The 18,344-nt window shown below is 42.1% G+C and overlaps 1 protein-coding gene across 1 annotated transcript in view; it reads right to left on the minus strand.

Moving 5' to 3' along the window:
* zfyve26 (zinc finger, FYVE domain containing 26) overlaps positions 1-18,344 on the minus strand; it is a 130,393-nt gene that overhangs the window by 38,212 nt on the left and 73,837 nt on the right. Inside the window, exons 25-30 of the mRNA XM_052496170.1 lie at positions 18,014-18,136; positions 14,998-15,174; positions 12,051-12,146; positions 8,041-8,194; positions 3,887-3,979; positions 1,344-1,525 (exon numbers count right to left, since the gene is read on the minus strand). Coding sequence (XP_052352130.1) covers positions 1,344-1,525; positions 3,887-3,979; positions 8,041-8,194; positions 12,051-12,146; positions 14,998-15,174; positions 18,014-18,136 — 825 coding nt within the window. The remainder of the gene's footprint in view (positions 1-1,343; positions 1,526-3,886; positions 3,980-8,040; positions 8,195-12,050; positions 12,147-14,997; positions 15,175-18,013; positions 18,137-18,344) is intronic.

Genomic DNA, 18,344 nt, shown 5'->3' on the forward strand with positions numbered 1-18,344 from the left:
CTCACTCATTTAGTGTCCACCACTCACTCACTCATTTAGTGTCCACCACTCACTCACTCATTTAGTGTCCACCGCTCACTCACTCATTTAGTGTCCACCGCTCACTCACTCATTTAGTGTCCACCACTCACTCACTCATTTAGTGTCCCACCACTCACTCACTCATTTAGTGTCCACCACTCACTCACTCATTTAGTGTCCACCACTCACTCACTCATTTAGTGTCCACCTCTCACTCACTCATTTAGTGTCCACCACTCACTCACTCATTTAGTGTCCACCACTCACTCACTCATTTAGTGTCCACCTCTCACTCACTCATTTAGTGTCCACCACTCACTCACTCATTTAGTGTCCACCGCTCACTCACTCATTTAGTGTCCACCACTCACTCACTCATTTAGTGTCCACCACTCACTCACTCATTTAGTGTCCACCACTCACTCACTCATTTAGTGTCCACCACTCACTCACTCATTTAGTGTCCCACCACTCACTCACTCACTCATTTAGTGTCCACCACTCACTCACTCACTCATTTAGTGTCCACCACTCACTCACTCATTTAGTGTCCACCACTCACTCACTCATTTAGTGTCCACCACTCACTCACTCATTTAGTGTCCACCACTCACTCACTCATTTAGTGTCCCACCACTCACTCACTCATTTAGTGTCCACCACTCACTCACTCATTTAGTGTCCCACCACTCACTCACTCATTTAGTGTCCACCACTCACTCACTCACTCATTTAGTGTCCACCACTCACTCACTCATTTAGTGTCCCACCACTCACTCACTCATTTAGTGTCCACCACTCACTCACTCATTTAGTGTCCCACCGCTCACTCACTCATTTAGTGTCCACCACTCACTCACTCATTTAGTGTCCCACCACTCACTCACTCATTTAGTGTCCACCTCTCACTCACTCATTTAGTATCCACCACTCACTCACTCATTTAGTATCCACCGCTCACTCACTCACTCATTTAGTGTCCACCACTCACTCACTCATTTAGTGTCCACCTCTCACTCACTCATTTAGTGTCCCACCACTCACTCACTCTTTTAGTATCCCGCCACTTATTCATTCATCAAGTGGCTTATTTTTACTTTGAGAGATTTAGCCATTCCACTCTATAATATAATATAATACATATTATAGAAATATATACCAGATGCTTTTATCCAAAGCGAACTACAGTCATGCATGCTAGAGGTCGACCTCTAATACATACTATGGGTGGTCCCGAGAATCGAACCCACTACCTTGTAGATACAAGCGCCACGCTCTACCAACTGAGCTACAGGGGACCAGACTCTAGGCCTTATTCTCACCATGGTGAAGCGTTCTCGCTGGCAGACCATGCAGACATGCTGCTGGTTGTCTGGGACCCAGTCCTTACGAACTGGGGCTTTGTCTGGGGGCTGGAACTGATCGGGGGAGCGCTGGATTCTCCTGCCGGTCGACCCTCTGTCCAGGGAACTGCCGGAGGACGAGGTGTGCATGGGGGTACTACCTGGAGTTAGGAGACGGAAACAACATCGTTATCTTCACAATGTATTCTGTCAAATCGGATGTGCTGTACATAGCATTATGGGTACTGTAGTACATAGCATTATGGGTACTGTAGTACATAGCATTATGGGTACTGTAGTACATAGCATTATGGGTACTGTAGTACATAGCATTATGGGTACTGTAGTACATAGCATTATGGGTACTGTAGTACATAGCATTATGGGTACTGTAGTACATAGCATTATGGGTACTGTAGTACATAGCATTATGGGTACTGTAGTACATAGCATTATGGGTACTGTAGTACATAGCATTATGGGTACTGTAGTACATAGCATTATGGGTACTGTAGTACAGAGCATTATGGGTACTGTAGTACATAGCATTATGGGTACTGTAGTACATAGCATTATGGGTACTGTAGTACATAGCATTATGGGTACTGTAGTACATAGCATTATGGGTACTGTAGTACATAGCATTATGGGTACTGTAGTACAGAGCATTATGGGTACTGTAGTACAGAGCATTATGGGTACTGTAGTACAGAGCATTATGGGTACTGTAGTACAGAGCATTATGGGTACTGTAGTACAGAGCATTATGGGTACTGTAGTACAGAGCATTATGGGTACTGTAGTACAAAGCATTATGGGTACTGTAGTACAAAGCATTATGGTACTGTAGTACATAGCATTATGGGTACTGTAGTACAGAGCATTATGGGTACTGTAGTACATCTTGCCACAGTAACCACGTGCAACAAAAGAAGATCAAACATTTGAATGATTACACACAGACAAGAATAGAGTATAATAAAATACAGTATACTAGAATAAACTATAATAGACTAGAATATAGTATAATAAACTACAGTATACTACAATAAACTATAATAGAATAGAGTATAATAAAATACATTATACTAGAATAAACTAGAATAAACTAGAATAGAAAATAATAGAATAATAAAATAGTGTATCATAGAATATAGTATAATAAACTAGAATATAGTATAATAGAATAGAGTATAATAAACTAAGAGAGTAGACTAGAATACAGTATAATAGAATAGAGTATAATATAATAAACTAGAATAGAGTATACTAGAATAGAAAATAATAAAATAGTGTATAATAGAACAGAGTGTAATAAACTAGAATATAGTATAATAGAATAGAGTATAATAAAATACAGTATACTAGAATAAATTATAATAGACTAGAATAATAGGACAGAGTATAATAAACTACAATATAGTATAATAGAATAGAGTATAATAAACTACAATATAGTATAATAGAACAGAGTATAATAAACTACATTATAGTATAATAGAATAGAGTATAATAAACTAAAAGAGAGTAGACTAGAATACAGTATAATAAAATAGAGTATAATAGAAAATAATATGATAAACTAGAATAGAGTATAATAAACTAGAATAGAGTATAATAAAACATAATAGAATATAGAGTATAATAAACTATAGTAAACTAGAATAGAGTATATTAAAATAGAGTATAATAGAATAGAATAGAGTATAATAAAACATAATAGAATATAGAGTATAATAAACTATAGTAAACTAGAATAGAGTATATTAAAATAGAGTATAATAGAATAGAGAGTATAATAGAACAGAGTATAATAAACTAGAATATAACATAATATAATAAACTAGAATAGAGTATACTAGAATAGAATATGATAAAATAGTGTATAATAGAACAAAATAGAATAGAAGAAAGTACAATAGAACAGAGTATAATAGAATAGAGTATAATATAACATAGTATAATAGAGTATAATAAACTATAAGAGTATAATAGAACAGAGTATAATAGAATAGAGTATAATAGAGTATAATAGAACATAGTATAATAGAGTATAATAAACTAGAAGAGTATAATAGAACAGAGTATAATAGAATAGAGTATAATAAACTAGAATAGAGTATGATAAACTAGAATAGAGTGTAATAGAACAGAGTATAATAGAATAGAGTATAATAAACTAGAATTAACTAGAATAGAGTATAATAACCTAGAATAGTATAAGAGACTAGAATAGAGTATAATAAACTAGAATAGAGTATAATAGAACAGAGTATAATAAAGTAGAATAAACTAGAATAGAGTATAATAGAACAGAGTATAATAAACTAGAATAAACTAGAATAGAGTATAATAGAACAGAGTATAATAAACTAGAATAGAGTATAATAAACTAGAATAAACTAGAAGAGTATAATAACCTAGAATAGTATAAGAGACTAGAATAGAATAGAATATAATAGAGTATAATGGAGTATAATAAACTAGAATATAGTATAACAGACAATAGAATGATCTCTGACCTGCAGTAGGTGGAGGTGTTCCCATCCTGGAGGGGGTGGATGGACAGCTGTCCTGGGCTGGACACTGGTCATCCTGGAGACTGATCACAGAATCTGGGGACAGCGAGAGGTCGAAGTAATTAACGTTGTAGACTTGTACACATCATATTTTTAAAAAAGTCAAAATTCAGTGTTGGGGGAACGTAACTCGTGACATTACAGCGTTACTAAGGAATGTAAACACACACTAAATGACATGCGTTACCAACAACATGGCTTGCCATAGTAACCGGAAGGTTGCAAGTTCAAATCCCCGAGCTGACAAGGTACCAAATCTGTCGTTCTGCCCCTGAACAAGGCAGTTAAACCCACTGTTCCTAGGCCGTCATTGAAAATAAGAATTTGTTTTTAATTAACTGACTTGCCTAGGAAAATAAAAGGTAAAATAAATATATGCCACTCGTCTATATCTTCTACACCAACTCAAGTAAAATTGACAGAAGCAATATATCCTTTACAATACTTTAAATAAATGATATACAGTTGAAGTCGGAAGTTTACATACACCTTAGCCAAATACATTTAAAAAACTCAGTTTTTCACAATTCCTGACGTTTAATCCTAATAAAAATTCCCTGTTTTAGGTCAGTTAGGATCACCACTTTATTTTAAGAATGTGAAATGTCAGAATAATAGTAGAGAGAATGATTTATTTCAGCTTTTTATTTCTTTCATCACATTCCCAGTGGGTCAGAAGTTTACATACACTCAATTAGTATTTGGTAGCATTGTCTTTACATTGTTTAACTTGGGTCAAATGTTTCGGGTAGCCTTCCACAAGCTAGGATTGAGGCCAGGGCTTTGTGATGGCCAGTCCAATACCTTGACTTTATTGTCTTTAAGCCATTTTGCCACAACTTTGGAAGTATGCTTGGGGTCATTGTCCGTTTGGAAGACCCATTTGTGACCAAGCTTTAACTTCCTGACTGATGTCTTGAGATGTTGCTTCAATATATCCACATAATTGTCCTCTCATGATGCCATCTATTATGTGATGTGCACCAGCCCCTCCTGCAGTAAAGCACCCCACAACATGATGCTACCACCTCCGTGCTTCACGGTTGGGATGGTGTTCTTCGGCTTGCAAGCCTCCCCCTTTTTCCTCCAAACATAATGATGGTCATTATGGGCAAACAGCTTTATTTTGGTTTCATCAGACCAGAGGACATTTCTCCAAAAAGTATGATCTTTGACCCCATGTGCAGTTGCAAAACAGTAGTTTGTCTTTTTTATGGCGGTTTAGGAGCAGTGGCTTCTTCCTTGCTGAGCGGCCTTTCAGGTTATGTCGATACAGGACCTTCAGGCGTTTGGACATTGCTCCCAAGGATGAACCAGACTTGTGGAGGTCAACCATTTTTTTTCTGAGGTCTTGACTGATTTCTGTTGATCTTCCCATGATGTCCAGCAAAGTGGCACTGAGTTTGAAGGTAGGCCTTGAAAGACATCCACAGGTACACCTCCAATAGACTCAAATAATGTCAATTAGCCTGGCAGAAGCTTCTAAACCCATTACATAATTTTCTGAAATTTTCCAAGCTGCTTAAAAGGCACAGTCAACTTAGTGCATGTAAACGTCTGACCCACAGGACTTGTGATAAAGTGAAATAATCTGTCTGTAAACAATTGTTGGAAAAATTACTTGTGTCATGCACAAAGTAGATGTCCTAACCGACTTGCCAAAACTATAGTTTTTGTGAAAACTATAGAAATTTGTGGAGTGGTTGAAAAACGAGTTTTAATTACTCCAACCTAAGTATATGTAAACTTACAACTTCAACTGTACATAAGTATTCACCCCACTTTGATTCCTTCACATTGTATTGTGTTACAAAGTGGGATTAAATTGTCATTTATTTGAAAATGACACATATCCCTTCACTAGATAAGTATTCAACGCTCTGAGTCAATGCATGTTTGGCAGCGATTACAGCTGTGAGTCTTTCTGGGTAAAGATTACAGCTGTGACTCTTTCTGGGTAAAGATTACAGCTGTGACTCTTTCTGGGTAAAGATTACAGCTGTGACTCTTTCTGGGTAAAGATTACAGCTGTGACTCTTTCTGGGTAAAGATGACAGCTGTGACTCTTTCTGGGTAAAGATTACAGCTGTGAGTCTTTCTGGGTAAAGATTACAGCTGTGAGTCTTTCTGGGTAAAGATTACAGCTGTGAGTCTTTCTGGGTAAAGATTACAGCTGTGAGTCTTTCTGGGTAAAGATTACAGCTGTGAGTCTTTCTGGGTAAATCTCTAAGAGCTGTGAGTCTTTCTGGGTAAAGATTACAGCTGTGAGTCTTTCTGGGTAAAGATTACAGCTGTGAGTCTTTCTGGGTAAAGATTACAGCTGTGAGTCTTTCTGGGTAAAGATTACAGCTGTGAGTCTTTCTGGGTAAATCTCTAAGAGTTTTGCACACCTGGATTGTGCAATATTTGACCATTATTCTTTCCCGGTGTTGGGGATCATGACGAGACAGCAATCTTCCAAGTCTTGCCATAGATTTTCAAATAGATTGAACCAACACTAACTTGGCCACTCAGGAACATATGGCCTTGTGTTTTAGGTTATGGTCCTGCTGAAAGGTGAATTCATCTCCCAGCAGCTGGTGGAAAGCAGACTGAACCGAGTTTTCCTCAAGGATTTTGCATGTGCTGAACTCCATTCCATTTATTTTTTATCCTGGAAAAACTCCCCAGTATTTTCTGATGTCGAGCATACCCATAACATGATGCAGCCACTACCATGCTTGAAAATAAGGAGCAAGTTACTCAGTGATGTGTTTTCCCCAACATAAGGCTTTGCATTTAGGCCAAACATTTATTGCTTTGCCTTGTTTTATATTCTGTATATTTTTACTCTGTCATTTAGGTCATTGTTGTGGAGTAACTACAACATTGTTGATCCATCCTCAGTTTTCTCCCATCACAGCCATTCAACTCTGTAGAGGTTTTAAAATCACCAATGGCCTCCTCATGGTGAGATCCCTGAGCAGTTTCTTTCCTGTCCAGCAGCTCAGTTGATGTGTCTGGGTGTTTTAATACATCATCCACACCATAAATACAAACTTGACCGCGCTTAAAGAGATATTCAATGCACGATTTGTTATGGATTCCCGTCTACCAATCACTGCCCTTTTTCATGAGGCATCTTTTGAAGAAAAAAAAAACTCCCAGGTCAATGTACAGCAGTTGAATCTGTGCTACAAAATGTAACACTTGACTGAGGGACTTAACAGATGTATGTATGGGGGACAGAGAAAGGGGTAGTCATTCACTACTAGACTGAGGGACCTTACAGATGTATGTATGGGGGACAGAGAAAGGGGTTAATCATTCACTACTAGACTGAGGGACTTTACAGATGTATGTATGGGGGACAGAGGAAGGGGTAGTCATTCACTACTAGACTGAGGGACTTTACAGATGTATGTATGGGGGACAGAGAAAGGGGTAGTCATTCACTACTAGACTGAGGGACTTTACAGATGTATGTATGGGGGACAGAGAAAGGGGTAGTCATTCACTACTAGACTGAGGGACATTACAGATGTATGTATGGGGGACAGAGAAAGGGGTAGTCATTCACTACTAGACTGAGGGACATTACAGATGTATGTATGGGGGACAGAGAAAGGGGTAGTCATTCACTACTAGACTGAGGGACTTTACAGATGTATGTATGGGGGACAGAGAAAGGGGTAGTCATTCACTACTAGACTGAGGGACTTTACAGTTGATGTGTCTGGGTGTTTTAGATGTATGTATGGGGGACAGAGAAAGGGGTAGTCATTCACTACTAGACTGAGGGACTTTACAGATGTATGTATGGGGGACAGAGAAAGGGGTCAGTCATTCACTACTAGACTGAGGGACATTACAGATGTATGTAAAAAAAAAAAACTCCCAGGGACAGAGAAAGGGTAGTCATTCACTACTTGACTGAGGGACCTATGTATGGGGGACAGAGAAAGGGGTAGTCATTCACTACTAGACTGAGGGACTTTACAGATGTATGTATGGGGGACAGAGAAAGGGGTAGTCATTCACTACTGGGGGGGTCTGCGGGTTATGGGTCAACCCGCGAATCACTAGTGTGTTTGTGTGGTCGAGCGCTTGGTACTGACCGGAGCGAGACTTCTCCCTGGGTGCGTAGGGGAAGTCCAGGGCCTTGCTGGCGTAGTTGGAGAGTAGTTTGTCGATGTCGTGGGTGGTGAAGCCGTCCTCCCGGCCTAATAGTAGGTTCTGTAACGTCCTCACCGCCACTTCAGCCCAGTCCACCTTCAAAAAAAAAGGTCAACGTTTTCATTGAACAAATGGCAGACGGTAAAAACACTGAAATACTCGATAACAGACTCCAGCTCAAGATTATATTAACGACACAATGTGCCACTAATAATCACTGCCACATCAGCACAGTCCACCCTAGTGGTGGTAGTAGTAGTACCAGTAGTAGTGGTGGTGGTAGTAGTAGTACCAGTAGTAGTGGTGGTAGTAGTAGTAGTAGCGGTAGTGGTAGTAGTAGTGGTGGTAGTAGTAGTACCAGTAGTAGTAGTAGTAGTAGTAGTAGTAGTGGTAATAGTAGTAGTAGTATTAGTAGTATTAGTAGTGGTAGTAGTAATAGTAGTAGTAGTAGTACCAGTAGTAGCGGTGGTAGTAGTAGTAGTAGCGGTAGTGGTAGTAGTAGTGGTGGTAGTAGTAGTACCAGTAGTAGTAGTAGTAGTAGTAGTAGTAGTAGTAGTAGTAGTATTAGTAGTGGTAGTAGTAATAGTAGTAGTAGTAGTACCAGTGGTAGTAGTAGTAGTAGTAGTGGTAGTAGTAGTAGTAGTAGTAGAAGTAGCAGTAGTAGTAGTAGTAGTAGTAGTGGAGTAGTAGTGGTAGTAGTAGTAGTGGTAGTAGCGGTAGTAGTAGTAGTAGTAGTGGTAGTAGCAGTAGTAATAGTAGTAGTAATAGTAGTGGTAGTAGTAATAGTAGTGGTAGTACCAGTAGTAGTGGTAGTAGTAGTAGTAGTAGTAGTAGTAGTAATAGTGGTAGTACCAGTAGTAGTAGTAATAGTAGTAGTAGTAGTAGTGGTAGTACCAGTAGTAGTAGTAGTAGTGGTAGTACCAGTAGTAGTGGTAGTAGTAGTGGTAGTACCAGTAGTAGTACCAGTAGTAGTGGTAGTAGTGGTAGTACCAGTAGTAGTAGTAGTGGTAGTACCAGTAGTAGTAATAGTGGTAGTACCAGTGGTAGTAATAGTAGTACCAGTAGTAGTGGTAGTACCAGTAGTAATAGTACCAGTAGTAGTGGTAGTAGTAATAGTGGTAGTACCAGTAGTAGTAGTAGTAGTAGTAGTAGTGGTAGTACCAGTAGTAGTGGTAGTAGTAATAGTGGTAGTACCAGTAGTAGTGGTAGTAGTAATAGTGGTAGTACCAGTAGTAGTGGTAGTAGTAATAGTGGTAGTACCAGTAGTAGTGGTAGTAGTAATAGTGGTAGTACCAGTAGTAGTGGTAGTAGTAATAGTGGTAGTACCAGTAGTAGTGGTAGTACCAGTAGTAATAGTACCAGTAGTAGTGGTAGTAGTAATAGTGGTAGTACCAGTAGTAGTAGTAGTAGTGGTAGTACCAGTAGTAGTGGTAGTAGTAATAGTGGTAGTACCAGTAGTAGTGGTAGTAGTAATAGTGAAAGTACCAGTAGTAGTGGTAGTACCAGTAGTAATAGTACCAGTAGTAGTGGTAGTACCAGTAGTAGTGGTAGTACCAGTAGTAGTGGTAGTACCAGTAGTAGTGGTAGTACCAGTAGTAGTAGTAGTACCAGTAGTAGTAGTAGTAGTAGTAGTGGTAGTACCAGTAGTAGTGGTAGTAGTAGTAGTGGTAGTACCAGTAGTAGTGGTAGTAGTAATAGTGGTAGTACCAGTAGTAGTGGTAGTAGTAATAGTGGTAGTACCAGTAGTAGTGGTAGTACCAGTAGTAGTGGTAGTAGTAATAGTGGTAGTACCAGTAGTAGTGGTAGTACCAGTAGTAGTGGTAGTACCAGTAGTAGTAGTAGTGGTAGTACCAGTAGTAGTGGTAGTAGTAATAGTGGTAGTACCAGTAGTAGTGGTAGTAGTAATAGTGGTAGTACCAGTAGTAGTGGTAGTACCAGTAGTAATAGTACCAGTAGTAGTGGTAGTACCAGTAGTAATAGTACCAGTAGTAGTGGTAGTAGTAATAGTGGTAGTACCAGTAGTAGTAGTAGTAGTAGTAGTAGTGGTAGTACCAGTAGTAGTGGTAGTAGTAATAGTGGTAGTAGTAATAGTGGTAGTACCAGTAGTAGTGGTAGTACCAGTAGTAATAGTACCAGTAGTAGTGGTAGTAGTAATAGTGGTAGTACCAGTAGTAGTAGTTGTAGTGGTAGTACCAGTAGTAGTGGTAGTAGTAATAGTGGTAGTAGTAATAGTGGTAGTACCAGTAGTAGTGGTAGTAGTAATAGTGGTAGTACCAGTAGTAGTAGTAGTAGTGGTAGTACCAGTAGTAGTGGTAGTAGTAATAGTGGTAGTACCAGTAGTAGTGGTAGTAGTAATAGTGGTAGTACCAGTAGTAGTGGTAGTACCAGTAGTAATAGTACCAGTAGTAGTGGTAGTACCAGTAGTGGTAGTACCAATAGTAGTAGTAGTAGTAGTAGTACCAGTAGTAGTGGTAGTAGTAATAGTGGTAGTACCAGTAGTAGTGGTAGTAGTAATAGTGGTAGTACCAGTAGTAGTGGTAGTACCAGTAGTAATAGTACCAGTAGTAGTGGTAGTAGTAATAGTGGTAGTACCAGTAGTAGTAGTAGTAGTAGTAGTAGTGGTAGTACCAGTAGTAGTGGTAGTAGTAATAGTGGTAGTACCAGTAGTAGTGGTAGTAGTAATAGTGGTAGTACCAGTAGTAGTGGTAGTACCAGTAGTAATAGTACCAGTAGTAGTGGTAGTAGTAATAGTGGTAGTACCAGTAGTAGTAGTAGTAGTAGTAGTGGTAGTACCAGTAGTAGTGGTAGTAGTAATAGTGGTAGTACCAGTAGTAGTGGTAGTAGTAATAGTGGTAGTACCAGTAGTAGTGGTAGTACCAGTAGTACCAGTAGTAGTACCAGTAGTAGTGGTAGTAGTAGTAGTGGTAGTACCAGTAGTAATAGTACCAGTAGTAGTAGTGGTAGTACCAGTAGTAATAGTAGTAGTAGTAGTGGTAGTACCAGTAGTAATAGTACCAGTAGTAATAGTAGTAGTAGTACCAGTAGTAGTGGTAGTACCAGTAGTAGTGGTAGTACCAGTAGTACCAGTAGTAGTACCAGTAGTAGTGGTAGTACCAGTAGTAATAGTAGTAGTAGTAGTGGTAGTACCAGTAGTAATAGTACCAGTAGTAATAGTAGTAGTAGTGGTAGTACCAGTAGTAATAGTACCAGTAGTAATAGTAGTAGTAGTAGTGGTAGTACCAGTAGTAATAGTACCAGTAGTAATAGTAGTAGTAGTAGTGGTAGTACCAGTAGTAGTGGTAGTAGTAATAGTGGTAGTACCAGTAGTAGTGGTAGTACCAGTAGTAGTGGTAGTAGTAATAGTGGTAGTACCAGTAGTAGTGGTAGTAGTAATAGTGGTAGTACCAGTAGTAGTGGTAGTAGTAATAGTGGTAGTACCAGTAGTAGTGGTAGTACCAGTAGTACCAGTAGTAGTACCAGTAGTAGTGGTAGTAGTAGTAGTGGTAGTACCAGTAGTAATAGTACCAGTAGTAGTAGTGGTAGTACCAGTAGTAATAGTAGTAGTAGTAGTGGTAGTACCAGTAGTAATAGTACCAGTAGTGGGTCTGGAGGTGTGTGGTGGATATTGCTGCAGTCAACATGCCAATTGCACGCTTCCTAAAAACTTAAGATGTCTGTGGCATTGTGTTGTGTGCACATTTTAGAGTGGCCTTTTATTGTCCCTCCCCAGCACAAGGTGCACCTGTGTAATGATCATGCTGTTTAATCAGCTTCTTGATGTGCCACATCTGTCATGTGGATGGACAAATTTGAGAAAAATTTGTGCATATGGAAGATTTCGGGAATATTTTTATTTAAACTCATGAAACATGGGACCAACACTTTACATGTTGCGTTTTTCTTTTTGTTCACATAATACAAAAATACGATAACAACAATAACTGGGTGGCACCTTCAGGTTCATCAGGAGCTGTTCCAGCATTAATAGTGGCTCAGAGAGGAGGGGGAAGTAGTCGTGTCTGGCGCCAGGGGGGAGGGTGAGGAGGACCTAGAGTAGAGAGAGTAGGGAGACGGAGAGTAGAGAGAGTAGGGAGAGAGAGAGTAGAGAGAGTAGGGAGAGAGAGAGTAGAGAGAGTAGGGAGAGAGAGAGTAGAGAGAGTAGGGAGAGAGAGAGTAGAGAGAGTAGGGAGAGAGAGAGTAGAGAGAGTAGGGAGAGAGAGAGTAGAGAGAGTAGGGAGAGAGAGAGAAGAGAGAGTAGGGAGAGAGAGAGTAGAGAGAGTAGGGAGAGAGAGAGTAGAGAGAGTAGGGAGAGAGAGAGTAGAGAGAGTAGGGAGAGAGAGAGAGTAGGGAGAGAGAGAGTAGGGAGAGAGAGAGAGTAGAGGAGAGAGAGTAGAGAGCAGAGGAGAGAGAGTAAGGAGAGCAGAGGAGAGAGAGTAAGGAGAGCAGAGGAGAGTAGAGTAGAGTAGAGTAGAGAAGAGAGAGAGTAGAGAGAGTAGAGAGAGGAGAGAGGTTCATTTAAAACACTATTGTGGTAGAATTATATACATGATTTGATAACAAAAGAGAAAAGGTACAATTATGGGTTCATTCCTTGTTCTGGTAAAAATGCATTCTATATTGTATAGGGCAGGAAGAAGTTAAAGGTCATAGGGGACACTAAAAATGCAGACACATAGACGCTTAAGACTAGCTGGACATACAAGGATCAAAGAGGTTGCCTAAGGACGGGGTCAGCCAAATGACCAACTGATGGATTGCAGGCATCGGTCACATCACTGGGGAAACACAAGTCTGTTTGACCTTAGATAACCATATGTAGAGCAGGGGACCAGAACAGATGGGAACCCTAAATCTAAATGAGATGAAGGACACATACAATAGGGACACAGAGTTAATTACAGGGTCTGAGCACAGGCCACATGAAGGGGGGATGTATATTATCTTTAGGTCAAAGGAAGGGTCTTGACATCATTATAATCTGGCCGAAAGCAGATGTGGGCGTTACTGGGCTGAACAAGCAGGATGCACAGATTGGAATGTAACGTAATTTACATATGGGATGGGCTCATATGTAATATGTGAATAAATACTGGAGCCAGGGCTCTGGAAAAGATGTGAGTCCTGTGGGTCCCGTGAGTCCCGTGGGGCTCTCCAGGCTTATAATGGGGGTGTATTAAAAGTCTATCATTGAATTCAAAAAGTTATTGGTCGTGTCATGTTTGAATCTATTGGCCACTACACTATCTGGTGGTGTGTGTTCCAGTGTCGGGTTCAAATCAGACCTACTACTTTAGTGACACACTCTTTCCTGATCTCTCCCGCGCTCTCCCATCGTTCCTGCGCTCTCCCATCGTTCCTGCGCTCTCCCATCGTTCCTGCGCTATTTCTTTTCCTGCTTGCTCTTAACCGCCAGGCCGTCTGCTCTTAACCGCCAGGCCGTCTGCTCTTAACCGCCAGGCCGTCTGCTCTTAACCGCCAGGCCGTCTGCTCTTAACCGCCAGGCCGTCTGCTCTTAACCGCCAGGCCGTCTGCTCTTAACCGCCAGGCCGTCTGCTCTTAACCGCCAGGCCGCCTGCTCTTAACCGCCAGGCCGCCTGCTCTTAACCGCCAGGCCGCCTGCTCTTAACCGCCAGGCCGCCTGCTCTTAACCGCCAGGCCGCCTGCTCTTAACCGCCAGGCCGCCTGCTCTTAACCGCCAGGCCGTCTGCTCTTAACCGCCCGGCCGCCTGCTCTTAACCGCCAGGCCGTCTGCTCTTAACCGCTAGGCTGTCTGCTCTTAACCGCTAGGCTGTCTGCTCTTGACCGCCCGGCTGCCTGCTCTTGACCGCCAGGCTGTCTGCTCTTAACCGCTAGGCTGTCTGCTCTTAACCGCTAGGCTGTCTGCTCTTAACCGCTAGGCTGCCTGCTCTTAACCGCTAGGCTGTCTGCTCTTAACCGCTAGGCTGCCTGCTCTTAACCGCTAGGCTGCCTGCTCTTAACCGCTAGGCTGCCTGCTCTTAACCGCTAGGCTGTCTGCTCTTAACCGCTAGGCTGTCTGCTCTTAACCGCTAGGCTGTCTGCTCTTAACCGCTAGGCTACCTGCTCTTAACCGCTAGGCTACCTGCTCTTAACCGCTCGGCTTCCTGCTCTTAACCGCTATGCTTCCTGCTCTTAACCGCTGGGCTGCCTGCTCTTAACGGCTGGGCTTCATGCTCTTAACCGCTAGGCTGCCTGCTCTTAACCGCTAGGCTGCCTGCTCTTAACCGCTAGGCTGTCTGCTCTTAACCGCTAGGCTGCCTGCTCTTAACCGCTAGGCTGCCTGCTCTTAACCGCTCGGCTTCCTGCTCTTAACCGCTATGCTTCCTGCTCTTAACCGCTAGGCTGCCTGCTCTTAACGGCTGGGCTTCATGCTCTTAACCGCTAGGCTGCCTGCTCTTAACCGCTAGGCTGTCTGCTCTTAACCGCTGGGCTGTCTGCTCTTAACCGCTAGGCTGTCTGCTCTTAACCGCTGGGCTGTCTGCTCTTAACCGCTGGGCTGTCTGCTCTTAACCGCTAGGCTGCCTGCTCTTAACCGCCCGGCTGCCTGCTCTTAACCGCCGGGCTCCCTGCTCTTAACCGCCGGGCTCCCTGCTCTTAACCGCCGGGCTCCCTGCTCTTAACCGCCGGGCTCCCTGCTCTTAACCGCCGGGCTCCCTGCTCTTAACCGCCGGGCTCCCTGCTCTTAACCGCCGGGCTCCCTGCTCTTAACCGCCGGGCTCCCTGCTCTTAACCGCTGGGCTCCCTGCTCTTAACCGCTGGGCTCCCTGCTCTTAACCGCCGGGCTTCCTGCTCTTAACCGCTAGGCTTCCTGCTCTTATCCGCTAGGCTCCCCATCAACACTAGAGCTCACAGATACAATAAAGGTAATTGAATCTGCTGACCTTGGATCCCAGGTGAAGGTCGTGGATGTGGCGTCGGCGGGCGGGGGACACTTGGCACTGGAAGTGGAGAGTGAGGTAGTTAGCCAGGAAGTGGCAGGCAGCCAATCCAGGCCGGCGGTCCAGAGCGCGCTCACACACCTCCAGACCCAAGGTTAAGTCTGATAGGCCCTCCAGCAGCTGTACCAATCACAGTGAAGAGAGTCAATGAGAAACAAAGTCTATGACATAGTGCACAGAGGAGAAACAACTATAGACAGATGGGTCACATCTCAATTGTATAAACTGGATTCCTCTTCTCCTTTCCTTCTTCTGGACAGGTGAAAGGAGATTTCCTAATACCGTAGGAATCCAGCCTATTGCCTTCACCTATTCTGTTCTTCCAATAAGGGAAGAGGAAGGAGAAGAAACGGAGGAGAGGAAGGAGGAGAAACGGAGCAGAGGAAGGAGGAGAAACGGAGCAGAGGAAGGAGGAGAAACGGAGCAGAGGGAAGGAGAAGAAACGGAGGAGAGGAAGGAGGAGAAACGGAGGAGAGGAAGGAGAAGAAACGGAGGAGAGGAAGGAGAAGAAACGGAGGAGAGGAAGGAGGAGAAACGGAGGAGAGGAAGGAGAAGAAACGGAGCAGAGGAAGGAGGAGAAACGGAGGAGAGGAAGGAGAAGAAACGGAGCAGAGGAAGGAGAAGAAACGGCGGAGAGGAAGGAGAAGAAACGGAGGAGAGGAAGGAGGAGAAACGGAGGAGAGGAAGGAGAAGAAACGGAGGAGAGGAAGGAGAAGAAACAGAGCAGAGGAAGGAGGAGAAACAGAGCAGAGGAAGGAGGAGAAACAGAGCAGAGGAAGGAGAAGAAACAGAGCAGAGGAAGGAGGAGAAACAGAGCAGGGGAAGGAGAAGAAACAGAGGAGAGGAAGGAGAATAAATGGGAATCATTTCAGGAATCTAGGCGTATGTAGCGGGTCACTATTTCACAAGAGAGCCATTTAAACGTAAACTTCTGGAACATGTGAACTTTCATGTGCCTGAATAACAAACTTGTATTCCATCTGTAAATACGAATTAAATTGTTAAATTACGAACCGAGTTGATTTAGCCACAGAAAAAGTAAACAACCTTCCCGCTAGCTATGATTGGCTGAGATAATGAGTGGGCTGAACATACCGAGAGATGAGTTCGGATTGGTCTGCAAAATAGCACACTTCTGTCTATATGAGCTGGTCAGTATGTCTAGACTAACGCAGATTTATATTTATATATATATATATATATATATATATATATATATATATATATATATAGTTGCTCTCCACTTTCTGGACGATCAAGTTGTGGAATTAGAGTATGATAGCTAAGGAGATGGAGGAAATACCGGTCTCTGGATTACATCGTCAAACTGAGGGCAACCGTCAAATCAAATCAAATGTTATTGGTCACATTCGCATGGTTAGCAGATTTTAATGCGAGAGTAGCGAAATGCTTGTGTTTCTAGTTCAGACCATGCAGTAATATCTAACAAGTAATCTAACAATTCCCCCAACAACTACCTAATACACACCAATCTAAAGGGTTGATTGAGAATATGTACATGTAAGTATATGGATGAGCGATGGCACCCGTGAGAGAGCGAGAAGCATCCATCCATGTATACAGGTAAGATAGTCTAGCTAGCTACATTTTCAGATATTACGCATTTCTAATTTTGTCAGAAAAACATTTTCATTTCAAGTTAAAGTGTACTGTTAGCTAGCTAGTGAACGTAAGCTCGCAGAATCGCTAGATAACGTTACCTGTATGATCTGTGTAGTAATATTATTTGTATCTCAGAGCCATTTGCATTGCTAGTTATAGCCTAATGTTAGCTAGCTAGATAACATTGAACCTGGTTGGTTAGCTATCTGTAGATTCATGCAGGGTAGTAATGTAATGAGTTGGGATTATGGTTCATTGTTTAGCTAGCTAGCTACATGTTTAAACAAAAAGACTCCACTATGCAAGTGACCATTTCAATTGAATTTTAATGATGTCACTGCGACAACTGTCGATAGACGTAGCTGGTAAATTCACTCTGGCTATCTACTCTGATTTCAGAGCACTCTCGTCTGAGTGTGTAAACAAAAAGACTCCACTATGCAAGTGACCATTTCAATTGAATTTTAATGATGTCACTGCGACAACTGTCGATAGACGGAGCTGGTAAATTCACTCTGGCTATCTACTCTGATTTCAGAGCACTCTCGTCTGAGGTTGCCAGAGTGCAGAATAACTGATGAATTTACAAACGCTCAACACCCGTTGAATATGGCCGGTGTCGGTAAAACGATGGCAAAAAAACCCGTAAATTGTTGTCAGCAGCACATTTAGTCACCAACGCTCTGGATAACCTAACAGCAAAAACCTGCTCTACTATAGGGCGAGTAATGTTCAGAGAGCTGTTCTCTCATTTGTGTCTGGAAGTAGCTAGCAAGCTAGCCAACGTTAGCCAATTAGCTTGGGTGCTTGACTGCTGTTGTTCGGACAGAATGCTCGGATCAACCCTTAAAGAGATGGGCGGGGCTAAAGCTTAAGAGGGTGTGAACGATGCTGAATGGGTGGGGCTAAAGCTTAAGAGGGTGTGAACGATGCTGAATGGGTGGGGCTAAAGCTTAAGAGGGTGTGAACAATGCTGAATGGGTGGGGCTAAAAGCTTAAGAGGGTGTGAACAATGCTGAATGGGTGGAGACAAAGAAGGGCTCTCCAGGAGGTACCATAACATTAAAAGGGGCATTTTCTCAAAAGTGAGTTTACAAGTTAATCAACTTTCAAAGCAGAATTACTTTTCCATTGTTCGTCAACTGTAGTGAATTATATACCATTTTATAGCTCTGAGTTTCTACTTTTATCCAATGTAAAAAATAAAAAATAAACACAAGTTCAAATTTTGCAACATAAGAGCGAATCGAGCCGGTCGGTCACAGATGGAGGAGAGAAAGTAGAAGAAATGAAGGAAGACAAGTTTAGACCAATAGCGATGCAGACGAAAGCCCACCTGGAAAGCGTTGTCAGTCTGTCCTTTCTCCAGCAGGTGTAGCAGGTGTTCGGTCTGCAGCTGTAATCTGAGGTGGTCTGACACAGAGTACAGCGCCATCCACTGGGCACACAGAGAAAACTCCTGACAGAGAGATGATGAGAGGACACATCAAATGGACAGCAGAGGAAGCATCTTTTGATTCGTTTGATCCTTTTTTTCCAGAACCCGAAAATGTGGAGCTCTGTGTTTTTTTGTAAATACTAAAACGTCCATTAAAAAGTTAGTGCTAAAGTTAAACTGGATAAAAAATAATAATAATAAATTAACTATATATAAACACATTGGTGGG

The sequence above is a fragment of the Oncorhynchus keta genome, chromosome 35 (genome assembly GCF_023373465.1).
Source record: "Oncorhynchus keta strain PuntledgeMale-10-30-2019 chromosome 35, Oket_V2, whole genome shotgun sequence".
Taxonomy (NCBI): Eukaryota; Metazoa; Chordata; class Actinopteri; order Salmoniformes; family Salmonidae; genus Oncorhynchus; species Oncorhynchus keta.